Here is a 14,459-nt window from a genome sequence, read left to right on the forward strand (position 1 = left end):
TATTTAATTTGTTTATTCCATTAAGAATATAAAATAAAAAATAAAAAATTCTATTAATAATTTTAATTAAATGCTTAATAGATATAACTTATTATATTATAAATTCATATTTTCCTTAACTAAAAAAAATTTAAAAATTGAAATATTATATAAAGTAATCCCAAAAGTGAATATATATTATAATTATCATACCTTTATAAAAATTTTTTTAATAATTCTCTATTTCTATATTTATGTAAAAAAATTCTAGATTCCTTTTTAAAATCTCTTTTATGTTTTTTTGTTTCAATTTCTTTCTTATATTTTAATATTAAGTGATGATCTATAATATATTGTGGATGTTTAAATCTACAAAAATTTTTTTTACAATTAGCCCCATACCAACACATTCGATCATCGGAAATTGGTAATTTTTTAATCATATCTTTATTACGTCTCTCTTTAAAAATGGTTTGTGAAAATTTTTCTGGTAAATCTTCGTTAATTATATTTGCTGTTATCGATGAAGTTTCCGTTTTCTCTTTTTCTTTAACTGGTGATCTATACTTGACTTGTTCATTATGTTTAAAAGAATGAGTTTTATATTGACAAATATTTTTCATCAAATTATTTAATTGATTTCTTGCATCATTAATTTTATTTTCAAATGGAGGATTTTCTTTTTTCTTATTAATATAAATTTTAATTTGTGCAGGATTTATTTTTGTATCAATATAAATATAGGTACCAGTTTTTTCTGAAATGGGTTTTAGGTTACGTCCTTCACGACCAATTAATTTACCGATCTCAACATTTTGAGGGATCGAAATTGATAATTTTTGAATTTGTTTTGACATTTTGTAAAGAAAGTGAAAAGAAATTTAAAATTATTTTTTATTTTTTTTTTATCCAACTATGTTAAAATAAAAAGTAACGAAGGGTATATTTATAATGAAAATCATCTTTTCTTTTAACAAAAGCAAAAGTATATTATTTATTTATTTATTTATATTTATTTTGTATTTGTTTAAATTTTCAATTACGTATTAAATGTTATTGTAATGTTTATTGTTAAAAGATATTCAAATAACGGAGATCATTGTCCGAAAAGAATGACGCGGGGACGATAAATGAATTACTTACTATATTCATACAACAAAAAGGAAATTCCATGAAACGATCTTCGAATTCTGTTTTGTGTAACATTGTCAATTCACGAATAATTTTTTTTTTTAAAAAAAAAAGTAATAATTTATCTCTAAAATAACAAGGAATTATATTTCGAAATTTAATAATATTATTGCTATGATAAAATCCAATTGTTGAATATTATTTGACGTATTTCTAAAGGATTAAATGTTTAAAATAAAAAAAAAGTAATTCACACTTAAAGGATCATCTAGAAGCTAATTATTTGTTACACCTTCAGAAGATCATTGCTACGATTAAAGGATCATCCATTATTGAAGAATCTTCTAGAAGTTTAATCGGTACTACGGCTACTACGCTTTCAGAAATTAATTTTTCCGGAATCTAAATGTTAGTACCAGATGCTTAAAGAATAATCTAGTAACTTCACGTACTTAATAATTTCACTTACTTGAAAAATAACGTTCCAGAACGGAAATCTAATAATGAATCGGAATCACATTAATTAGAATATAAAAAAGAAAGCTCAGCGCAGGAATAATCATAAAAATTATATGTCATAGTAATTTTCGCATTTAGTTATACACTTTATACTGTATTGATTTTAGTATACCCTCGCCAGATTATGCAAGGATCACAGGAAAAAATTTTGCAGTGATTTGAACGTCAACATAAAAAAAAAACTTGATGAAATTAATCAGATAATGCAAAGCCATTACCACCATCTCCGCTATACCCAACTATAACACATACATCCTAATGATTTAAGTAGTAAGCTTTCAAAAAGACTTTGCTTCCACTTATATTTTAATATTAAATAATCACATGATTTCAAGCTTTCTCTCGCCAATTACGTGACCAGCAGACCAAACACTTGATATACCTATGTTTTATTTCTTAAAATGTGGGTATTAAGTTATATATTACTAGATAATGAAAACAATTTTTTTTTAACGTAAAAAAATATATGAGACTCACGAAACAAAAAAATCAATATAATATAATACTTCTAAAGAAAGGAGATTTTAAGGAGCGGCTTTAACTACTTAGTGACGAAATTGAATTTCGTTATGATGAAACATTTTTCTCAGTGAATACTAGAAAGAGTGACTAATTGATTTTTGATTTTTGAATACTAACCTATTTTGGTTAGGAATTCTTTTATTTTTTTTTAAAAAAAAAAGTTTATATAAGGATATTTTCTATAACTAAAAAAAATGCATAAATAATAAATAATGAAGACTGAAATAAATGATAAAAAATAAATGCTTAATTGAGTGATAATAAAATGAAAAAAATTACATAATTGATAATTGATAATAAAAATTAAAAGAAAAAAAAAAAGGTTTAATTGGATTGATTGTGATTCATGTGGTTTACAGGAACGTTTCTTTTAACATTTTCCTTATTTCGTGACTAAACATTTATCGGAGGAGAATGAAGAATATTTTATATTAATAAAAAAATCATCAAATAAAATGTTAACAAATTCATAAATTTTTGAAATATCTTACTTGTCGTGTTTTGGTCGTATGCGGCATTTTTCGTTTAAACTTTTTTCTTTTTTCCTTCGGATCGTTATCTTTATGATTTCTTGGTGTTGCTTGTTGATGGTTACCATTATCTGAAATTCTAACATTTTTTTCCTCTTTTTCTATATCTTTTCTTCGATTTCTTGTCTCAATATCTTCTAGTAACTTGTCAATTTGAAATTTTGCTTCGTCGATCCTCTTCCCAGGAGAACTATTTCCAACTCTACCTTTAATTATTTTAATTCCAATCTGTGCTGGATTTGTGTTGTCGATCACATGTATATGTGTACCAGTCTTTTCAGCAATGGGTTTTAGGTTACGTCCTTTACGACCAATTAATTTACCAATTTCGATATGTTTAGAAATTTCAATAGTGGTCGAAACGACTGAATATCTGATGGAATTTTGCCTTTGCGTTTCCATTTTGAGAAGGATTTAGATGATTTATTATTATTATTTAAGAAGGAAAAAATATTTTAATTTTTTTTTTTTTTGAAAAATTCGAACTCGAAAAAGGGGAGTATTTATAATTAATTTAGCAGATATCTCAAAATACAAACAAAACCATTTTATTAAAAGTTTTAATATTATTTTTTTCAACAAAAACATTGTTTTTTATTAACAAAAAACTAAATGATTTTCACAATAACCGGGAGAAACTACTTTTTAAAATAGTAGACTTTTAAACATGAAAATAATTTTTATATATATTTATATTATTTGTTATTGAAGGATTTTCATGTGATTGATGAGCGAGACTATCACAATAGGGGTATGGCTGGATACTTTTGTCCGGATCATCGTGTCTTGCGGCGTAAATTACCTTATTCATTAACAAATACAAATGTTTTGTTACCAAAAAAGATAATTTAATTTTCTCATTTTGTACTGCGTTAAAAATAATAATTATTACCCGTTTTCAAAATAGTTGCATGTTGTAAGGTATGAGCCCGTAATAAGTCACGTTTTCCATCTCATCCTTGACAAAATAATTCTTTATTCATAACAATAAAATATACATAATTACTAATTAATATCCCGAGTTCACGCTTAGTTCTAATAAAATATAAAGAAATTAAAATAAACTAATAAAAATATAACTCCTTCTTCCAAATATCTCAATATCACTAATAAATTCTTATTATCCTAACGTTTGAATTCCAAACTTCGATAGTTTCCCCTAAGTAAATAATAATTCTCATTTCATACTTATTAATAAATTTTCAATACCTCATCGGAACAAAATAAAATTTTTAATAAAATATTATCAAATTTCCCACTTACTAATATTTATCAATTATTTAATTATTCTCATACATTCTATATAGTTTCCTGAATATAAAATTATCTTCTCATTGTTAATGTTAATTCTTAAATTCTTAAATTCCAATGTCATTATCTGTTATCACAATGATCATCATTCCGTAGTTCATATTTCCATTGATCTACATTTCTTTCCTTTGTGATAATCATACTGATCCTTTTCAATATTACTAATCCAAATAAATATACAAATGAATAGACCAAAATAATTCGTAAACAAACACATATGATAGTTTAACGTCATTCCGGCCGCAGAAAATAAAATAAAATTTAAGTATCTAAACTAAATATAATACTGCGGCCCATACTTAATAAATTCACTAGGTAAATTCCATGTCGAATATCGATCACGTAAGGCGGGAACCGAAAAACAATATAAACAATAATATACAGTATTTATATATATAATAATTATAAAAAAAATATAGTATAGATTATAAAGGAAAATTAAAAATATTTGAAAAAATTTTTGATTTTAGAAAAAATCAAACCCGAAAAAGGAAAGGTTGAAGAAGAAAAAAGTCGTTTAAAAGAAAAAGGAAAAAAAAAATAGTTTTAAAAAAAACTTTTTTTTTTATTTTTTTTTTAACCAATTTTTTTTTTAATATTTTTTTTCGGTTTTTTTTTAAAGATCGGAAGAGGAAATTCATACAAACCAATATCGATATATTTGTCAAAATCTCATTAACCGGAATTGGATTAGTCACACAAATGGCCATTTGAACTTACAACTTATCACGTGTTCCACTTTACACAATTCACGAAATCTATTCTAAACGTCAGAAGAATTTTTTAATTATATAAATGAGTATTTTTTTAACATCACATTTTATGTTATTTTGTTATCTCCGAATATGATTTATTCTTAGATTCTCATAACGTAAATGTTAAGTCCACTTGATGGAATTTTTTTTACTAAAGTAAAAAGAAATTTAACTATTAAAGGATTCATCACTTGCAGTGCCAATAATGAAAATCGAAGTTAACCTTCAAAAATGTACCCGTTAATTTTGATTATTTTTAATGTTACTCATGATTTTAGACTTCATCTTTTAATTTTGGTAGAAAAAGTATGTGCTCGTGTATTTTTATTATGTACATTACTTCAGTGTCTTTCTGTCCCGCGCGCTTATCGACCAATTAGATATTGTTTTTAGCTTGGGCTTTCATGTACACAAAATTTTGCAAATTTAAAATAATCTCTTTATTATAGATACAGCTCTGCAGTATAGTTTTGGAAATGGCGACACTATATCTAAAATTCAAATTTAACAATCTTATCCAGTAGTATTCACACTAAACCTCCCAATGTCAAAGTTTCTTCAAGCAAATATGGCTTACAGTACCTATTAGGGATTGGAAAGTGTTTATTAACGAAATATATAGTATGTAAGATTAGTTGTCATATTGGATTCATGGAAAAAGATGTCAAATTTAATATTAAAAAAAAAAAAGAATATCCAAGGAAAGTGCAGTGTTATAATATGCCGTAATGTTACCTCTTTAATTCATCCTTTTTTTCAGTTGTAAAGAATTTACAGAGAAAGAGTATTAAACCAATAATTTCATCAAAGAACAATATATACTGTGTATTCGCGAAAAATAGCTTCCAGTTATACACCATGAAAAAAGAGATGTTTCTACAAGAGAATGAGGGATAATGAAAATGATATGCTTAAGATAAGCAAAAGTAATAATAAATAAAAAAAAATTATAATGATAGATGATAGATGATCTAATCGTTGATGACTTTATGAAAGAACATTATATTTATAATAGAATTTATACTTAAAAGAAACAGAAATTATGAAAGAAGTTTGCGAGTGTAAATCTTCGCAATTTTCGCAGCAATTAGAGTATTTATCATCTGCCGGACTTTTTTCGGTATCAAGGTTCAAAATTTGTCATAAATTTAGTAATAAGGGACAATAGAATCACCTTTATTCCAATCCAAAGGTATTAATGAAAGTTTGGACGTATGCCCTTATATTTTGATTGTACGTACGCTTACAAATCTAATAAATATTATAATAGTACGTACAAAAATTTAAACTATTTTTGTACAACTTTAAATTTTGTACAACTTTGAATTTTTCGTACACCTCCAAGGTATGATAATTTTTTAATTTTCATTTACTCTTTATTCATTAATTTATGTAATTGTATAATTGCTGATTTTATTTGTTTCCTTTTTTGTCTTTTTTTTTTGAAAGTATTGTATTTGTAGCAGTACCAATAGGAATAAATACCCATATCAACTTTTTATCTTATATCACAAGAAAATAAAAGACAAAAATTTCTTGAATGGTTTATGTCTCATAGAAAGTTGCAAGCATATTTATAGCTGATTTACAAGAACTGGATTATTTCAAACCCAGAGTACAGTTAAAACAATGGCTAAGGAACTTTTCAACAGAAATTAATTACTGCCCGAGGAAAGTGAAAAGCAAAATTAGTGGAAGAGAGGTAGAGTAATAATAAAAAAAATAACTTTGAAAGATTTAAAAAGGGAATCATCTATTTGGTTGAAAAGATAATAGTCAAAAAAATCCTGACTGATTATTTTTTAAAGGTACGTCTGAGTAAGATGATTTGGGAGATGATGATTTGATTCCATCAATTAATGTCTTGTCGGTAATTTTAATCAGGATTTAGCGCAGTGCTTTTTGGGAGTTATAAATGATAAATCAGATAACTAACCTGATCAAAGACAATAATTATACTGTAGTTCATGAGATTTTTTTTCTATTTAAATAAGTCCTATAACATACAAAAACGTTTGTAGATTGCGTAGTCAAAGAAAATCCATTAAGGTATTGAATTTGGTAGCACCGTAGCAGTACTAAGTTATGACCACCCCATAACCCCATTCCGGTCCTATAACACAGAGTTCACTGGGATCGGTGTTTTGTGTCTGCAGTTTACACTTCCTGGTATAGAATTGGACATTGCTTTCGTTGTGATATGTGACACAATTTACTAATAAATTTTGGATAACTAAATTCACGTGAGTGTTAGGAAATTGTGCAACTATTAAAATACATAATTCGTTACTCTTCAAAATACATGATAATTTGCAATTACTTTGCCGATCATTTCAATTTATCACACGATATAAGTACTGTTGTGAGATTTTATTTTTTGAAAAATTCTACATATTAAAATATTCCTCAAATTTTGCCATCTAGTTGGTAATTTAAGCATATTTATTTTATTAAATCTATTTGTTATTGAACTTATATATGTAATAACTTATTAATTTAGCATTTTTATATATTTTTTTGATGCAAATGTCTTGGCAGATTAAAATTTCACATAATAAATATTACTCAAACATTCTAAATTAACAAATGGTAATTTAATATATCTGTTTCTAAAATTTTATTAAAATTTAAAGTAAAATGAGGGACTTTAATATGATCCATCTATTTAAAATTAAAATCAAATCTAATTCTTATGGCAAAATTATAAATAATTTGACATGCATGTATGCTATGAATATGATTCTATAATCATTTAAAAGAGGAGAATGAAAGCTTAAAAATTGCATTAATTGAATCACTGGTTAAAGACTAATTTCGTCCAATACATTAATTTTTTATTTTTTAGCCTGATCATTAATATCTCTGCATGACATGATCAATTTGATTTCAAAATTAGAGTACAATTTTATCTTTCAAAATAATACTAAATTATTTGGTTAGTATATTGAAACTATATCGTCCAATTTATTTTCGATACGCAGTTATACGGATCGGCAGAATTTTGCCAATTATAATTCTGGCCAGAATTATGCCGATCATTAAACGGGAAGTTGAATTTCGAATTTTGTCAAAACCGGTTTGTAAAATTGATCTCTAATTCAAAGCACATGATTTTGCAGAAATAATTACCAATAAATACTACAAATATTTTGGCTTATTAATTAATTATAAATTTTATAATTTCAATCTTAAAGTTATAACCAACTTAGGAAAAATATTTGAACAATTAAAATGTATTAGAATCTGTTCATTTCATTTATTTCATTTATTATTCTTTTGATACTTAATTTTACTCAATAAATTATTAATATAACCAAACCATTTATTTATTCAAAAATCCGGTGATTGTTTAGAGAATTTCGGATATGGATTTGATTGGTTATAATAATCTATTATTAAATCAACACTTTCTTGTAAAATATTGTAAAAATATCAATTTTTTTTTTTGATTTTTATGAATTTGAAAATCAGAATATTATCGTAACGTTAATATTAATTAAATTATTTACTTATTTAATTGAAATCTCTAAATTTATCCAGCATTTAATTTAATTGAAAAATCTTAATAATCTTTCTATTATCAACGTCGGTACATGTTGATTTTTTTTAAAAAAATAATAATTTTGTAAATATTAATATAATATTTTATTTCTTTATGTTAACTAATTCTTAAGTTACATATTATATTGATTAAAAAACAAATAATAATTTTGTAAATATTAATATCATATAATTTTTATCTCTTTATTTAATAATAAAGTTAAAACTAATTACAAAAAATTCAAAAAATAAAAATTTAATGAAGTTAGATTATAAAAACTTTTGCTTAATACCTGGTCTTGATGATAATAACTTGGAGATAATTAAATAATCAATAATGATCTATAAATAGAAATAAAAAGGTTATCCTATGATCACTCAGATAAATGAGTTATTGAATTACTAGACTATTATCAGAACGCTCATCCACGCTTACTCAGGCATATATACCAGATTTCATCTAGACTCACAAAGAATCCCGACAAATATATATATTTGGAAAACCTTAGACATATATATACGTGAGCAGACCCATGAACTAAATCGTAAAAAAGCCTTCATTGTAATTAAAGCTCAATTGAACACAATAACTCACCTAATATTGCTGATAATAAATAAATTTCGTTAAGAATAAGGTGGTATCACCCGATCAGAATAATTAAAAATATTTCTGGAATTTCTACCTGTCTTGGATGATAATAACTTGGAGATAATAACTTGAAGATAATTAAATAATCTATGAATAGAAATAAAAGGTTATCCTATGATCACTCAGATAAATGAGATATTGAATTACTAGGCTGATATCAGAACGCTCATCCACGCTTACTCAGGCATATATACCAGATTTCATCTAGACTCACAAAGAATCCCGACAAATAAATATATTTGGAAAACCTTAGACATATATATACGTGGGCAGACCCATGAACTAAATCGTAAAAAAGCCTTCATTGCAATTAAAGCTCAATTGAACACAATAACTCACCTAATATTCCTGATAATAAAATAAATTTCGCGTTAAGAATAAGGTGGTATCTTCCTGATAATAAAATAAATCTTCCTGATAATAAAATAAATTTCAGTTAATAAAATAAATTTCGTTTAATAATAAGGTGGTATCCTTTCTATAAGACTATAAAGGTCCAAAACTACTCCTATTTATAAGAAATTTTTACATTATATTTAATATCTACTTGATATTTTATTACTTATAATGAGTTATAATTATTAATATTTACAATAAGATAAATAATTACAAACCCTGATTACTAATTTTCCATAATATTCTTTTTCAATTAAAATAACTTATAATGAGTCATAACTATTAACATCTACAATAAGATGAATAATTACAAACATTACTAATTTTCCATTATATTCTTTTTCAATAAAATAACTTATAATGAATCATAACTATTAACATTTACAATAAGATAAATTAATTACAAACCCTGATTACTAATTTTCCATTATATTCTTTTTTTCAATAAAATAACTTATAATGAGTCATACTAACTATTACTATTTACAATAAGATGAATAACTACAAACCCTGATTACTAATTTTCCATTATATTCTTTTCAATAAAATAACTTATAATGAGTCATAACTATTAACATTTACAATAAGATGAATAATTACAAACATGATTACTAATTTCCCATTATTTTCTTTACTTAATTATTAATTATTAAAATAAAACTGTATTAATATTTAATAATGCTTAACTTTATAGAATATTATTCATTATTTTACATTTGGTAAATTGGACTATAGTTACCAATTTTTATAATGAAGTGATTTATAATGAGAAATTTTTATATATTTTAACACATATTCTGTGCTACAATATTTCATATGACTTGCTATGCCCAAATTTATTAATATGTCATATTTCTTTTGATTTGCTGTTTCTTAAATTATATAATAAGATTCTAAATAATACTGATATAACTTACATAATAATTTACATATAATTTATAAAAATATATTTTTTAAACTAGTTTGTATAAATTGGTTAATTTTTAATTTTTAATAACTTGTAATTTGGATTTGTATAGCGCTGGCCCAAATTACAAAATTCTAAATCACGAGGTTTCAGATAAACTTTACACAAAATTTTTGTTATAAATCTAAATCTGGCCAGAATTATAAACTTTGCTGGAATTACCACCAATCACTGTTACCCATGTAATAAACATTTTATTTTAATGCAAAAATATAAAATTTAATGATTTAACTGTTAATTGTTTAAATTATCATTGAAATTGCTCTGCTACAAATTTAATAGTACAATTGAACTTTAGAATCGTGTATCAGGCAAAAATACGTGTATCAGGCAAAAAAATTTTGTATCAGGAAAAAATTCAATATATCAGGCACGTAGATCATGTAACAATTGTAACATCGCTTCGCTTGTAATCAAGTAATTCTAACTTATGTTCTTTAATTGCATATGTTAATAATTTAACTCCATATTTCAAATTATTATTTATTACATCTAAAACCCATCCATCTAATTTAAAATCATAATAATTTGGTAACGGCAAAATTTATTACAATTCGAAGTTATTCCGAAACTATTTATTGACGATAAGTTGGCAAAATTTTTACGAATCATAAAAATTTCGCCAAGATAGTCATCTGCGTATATTTCCTTAAACATAATTTATACAAAGAAAACTTTATCCCATGATAAAAATAGTTTACTATTTTTAGTATCACCTCAAAATTGATAATCAAATATTTTTTCACTTTTGTTTCTAATTTTTTTCTATATTTTTCTTTTTCGTTTCTAATTTCTCTCTTTCTTTTATTTTTAGATCTCTAAGTTCTTCTGGTTTTGCGTCAAAAGTAGGTCATTTTTTCCTTTTCTTTTTTTTGCTTTCATCTTTGCTTTCTTATTTCTTACTATGATAACTATATTTTATTTTTAATTTATAGATTTCTATTTTTCACTCTCTAAACTTTAATGGTTGATCTTAAAATTTCGTGGTTATTTTCTTAATCTTTGTGGGTTTCATCTTTAATCATTATGGGCTTCATTATTCACTTGCTACTTCTTAAGTTTTTCATCTTTTTATTTTTCATTGTTCTTTCATCTCCATTTTTTTCACTTCTTTCGTTCTTCTTCTTTTCATCTCTCTTTGTTTCTTATTTTTCTTTTCATTATTATTTCACCATTTTATTCATTCCATTATTTTCATTAATTTATTAGCACAATTTCTCCTTCTTAATTCATTTTGCCATTGTCAAGTTTCTCTTTTTGTATTATTATTACTAGCCATTAAAAATCAATAATTAAAAAATTTTGGTTTTGAATAAAAGTATGAATTTTAAAAAAAAATTAGTCAACTAAAAATTAATTTTTTTTATTTTCCAAATTTAGAAAATGGACCAAATCATTTATTAAACCATTTGATATTGAACTAAAGTACTAAACAAAATTAGATCATTTAGATGTGACTGAAATTAATTATTTACATCAGCCCAAGTAAATATCATAATCAACAAAGCCATCTTGCGTCATGTTTATAAAACCTTATGGCTCTGTTACTTGTTTTGCGTCAATAATGAATTAGATTACAAAGAGAAGGACTATCTACGCACTGCACTATGATCGATCCTGTAAATTTCTATGTCCCTTCACGTCATCGTCTTATGAAATCGCAAATTTTAGGTTTATCTTTTTTTTTACTCTGACTTACAACGGTTTCCGTTTCCTTAGTTTTTAAAAGAGTTCAGTTTATTAATATTAATAACAAAAGAAAATATTCTTTATTTACAAAGAAAGAAATCGACAGTAAATTTTTTAAGTTGCATGATCATACTAATTCACTTGAAATTTAAAATGCTTACTATTTAGCATAAAGGTGTTTGTATTATTTGAATCTAAATTAAATAAAGATTCCTTTATACCAGTACAAAGTTTTATTAACACTATTTTATTTTGTTTTGTTTTATCTTTTTTTTTAACAAAATTAATCTAATGTAATTCTTCTTTTCAATTGTAAATTTAAAATGGCACAATGTAGAAAAGCGTAGTAACACATCTCCTTAATAATATACAAGGACGGAATTATTTATTAGCGTTAATTATTTTTATGGTATATTAAATTCATTTTTAGGAAATGGACCCGTCTATTATATATGACTTTATACAAAACTTTTATGAAATAATGTGCGGTCTGTGCATGTAAAAATAATCTGAATTTCCAAACACTGATGTAAATCATAAATAAAGTACGTATAATGACACTTATTCAATAAAGTATAATATGTATAATAAAATTTCTTGATAATCTCAATAATGAATAAACAACTTTATTTAAAATAAGTTAAATATATTCTAATAATCAGTGTTAAACAAAAACTATATCAAATAAAGAATGTTAATACTTTAAATACTGTATATAAACATAAATATATAAATATAACTAAAGAATAGGTAGGAATTTATAAACAACTTACTGTATATAAAAGAATATCTCTATTAATTAATTTCCTTTATATAATTATACGAGTCAATCTTTAAACTCAAATAACTTTGCACTTCAATATTATATAACCTAAATTCATCCACCTCATAATTCAGTGAAAACAACTCCTTAACATTATGACTATAACTACCAAATGTATATTCACGGGAAGAATCACTAATAGCCAAATACTTAACCCTTTTCCTTTTCATGATATATTCTTTTATAGAGGGCAAGATATCTTGACCTTCATTGCTATTGATTAATAATTTTTTAATAAAAGTATGTTGAGATTGTCTTAGAAATTCTTCAAATTCACTTGCTTTAATGTAATGAAGATCAAAACATAAATATTCTAGTTTAAAAGGAAGGTAAGATCCTAAATGTAATAATATGGTTGAACTACTAGAACCAGTATTATCATACCATACATCGATTGAAAGATAATTGAGATTTTGTTGGATACTTTCAACCAAATAGAGTAATTGATAAGTACTTAGACTTTCAGGACCACGAAAATCAAAAAATTTGATATTTTTACAATAGTTTGTAATTAATACTAAAAATTGTTCATATAATGGACATATTAAACCATGAATATTAAGTACAATTCCAAAATTTTCTAAATAATTGCCAGATTTTTGTAATAATAATTCCATTGTTTCAAATTGTTGTGGTTTCACTTCTATAAATAAAGATTTCAATTTAAATGGTTTAGCCAAATCATTAATTTCTTGAATAAAATTATTACTTAAAGAATGACAATAAAGGAAATGAATAGATTCTAAAACATTTAATTGTTCGAATATATTCTTACTCAAACAATTCAAATTGATTTTATAGAATGTAATTGTATTTAAGGTATTTGAACAATTAGAATCTTTTGATAATAATAATGGTAGATATAAAGGAAAACTAGTATCATCCATTAAAATCTTTTTAAGATTTTGTTGTAAATTAATCATTTGTAATATATAATTATTAATTAACTTATATCCATTATTATTGTTGGAAAATAAACCAGATGAACTACAAACAAAAAGATTTATATTTTTAATATTATGGATGAAATTTGTATTTTGTAAAATTAACTCCAAAATATTTTTAAGGTATGTATAAATATAAGCAATACTTGAGAATTCAATTTCAAGGGTATGTAATTTTACTTCATTTTCAATAAATATTTTAAATAATGATACAAATATATCAACCTTTTTTTTAAAATCAGATAAGCGTGATAAATTTCCTGGGTTTGAAGTTCTAATAGAATTTTCAACCCAATTCTGAACAGAATAAACAAACTTTTTATTTATTCTCAAATATTTTAAAAAACTAGGATAATTGAATAATGTATCCGGAGGTAATGAATTATTTTCAATAATTTTATATTCAATTAATTTTGTTTTAAAATCACTATTTGAATTATGTGAGTAAATTATAATAAAATTGTAGTTTTTGATAGGAATAGAAAATGGATCTTCCCATAATAATGGAATCGCTATACGACACCATAATCTGTTAACTAAAATGCACGAGTGTAAAGTTGAATAATCATTTTGAAGATATTTTAAGACCCCATAAATTAATTCGGGCAAATCTCCTGAAAATATTTTTGAACATGACATATTGTAGACAAAGAGAAAAAAAGAGAAGTATCTGTGTATCATAATTATTTAAACTTTCGGAACGG

General features: G+C 24.2%; 3 protein-coding genes across 3 annotated transcripts; all 3 read right to left on the reverse strand.

The window, feature by feature from the left end:
• Positions 1–194: 194 nt before the first annotated feature.
• Positions 195–836, reverse strand: OCT59_015602 (uncharacterized protein; the record flags this gene model as incomplete). The annotated part of the gene is made up of 1 exon (XM_025333936.2): positions 195–836. One exon carries the CDS (start codon positions 834–836, stop codon positions 195–197), a length of 642 nt encoding a protein of 213 aa, XP_025168130.1.
• A 1,639-nt stretch (positions 837–2,475) lies between these two features.
• Positions 2,476–3,083, reverse strand: OCT59_015603 (uncharacterized protein; the record flags this gene model as incomplete). Its single annotated transcript, XM_025321712.2, has 2 exons — positions 2,476–2,544; positions 2,643–3,083. 2 exons carry the CDS (start codon positions 3,081–3,083, stop codon positions 2,476–2,478), a joined length of 510 nt encoding a protein of 169 aa, XP_025168129.1.
• A 9,504-nt stretch (positions 3,084–12,587) lies between these two features.
• On the reverse strand, positions 12,588–14,403 carry OCT59_015604 (uncharacterized protein). The gene has a single exon (XM_066140134.1). It carries the CDS (start codon positions 14,392–14,394, stop codon positions 12,784–12,786), a length of 1,611 nt encoding a protein of 536 aa, XP_066002944.1. The 5' UTR covers positions 14,395–14,403; the 3' UTR covers positions 12,588–12,783.
• Positions 14,404–14,459: the final 56 nt, after the last annotated feature.

This window comes from Rhizophagus irregularis, chromosome 23 (genome assembly GCF_026210795.1).
Source record: "Rhizophagus irregularis chromosome 23, complete sequence".
In the NCBI taxonomy this organism is placed as follows: Eukaryota; Fungi; Glomeromycota; class Glomeromycetes; order Glomerales; family Glomeraceae; genus Rhizophagus; species Rhizophagus irregularis.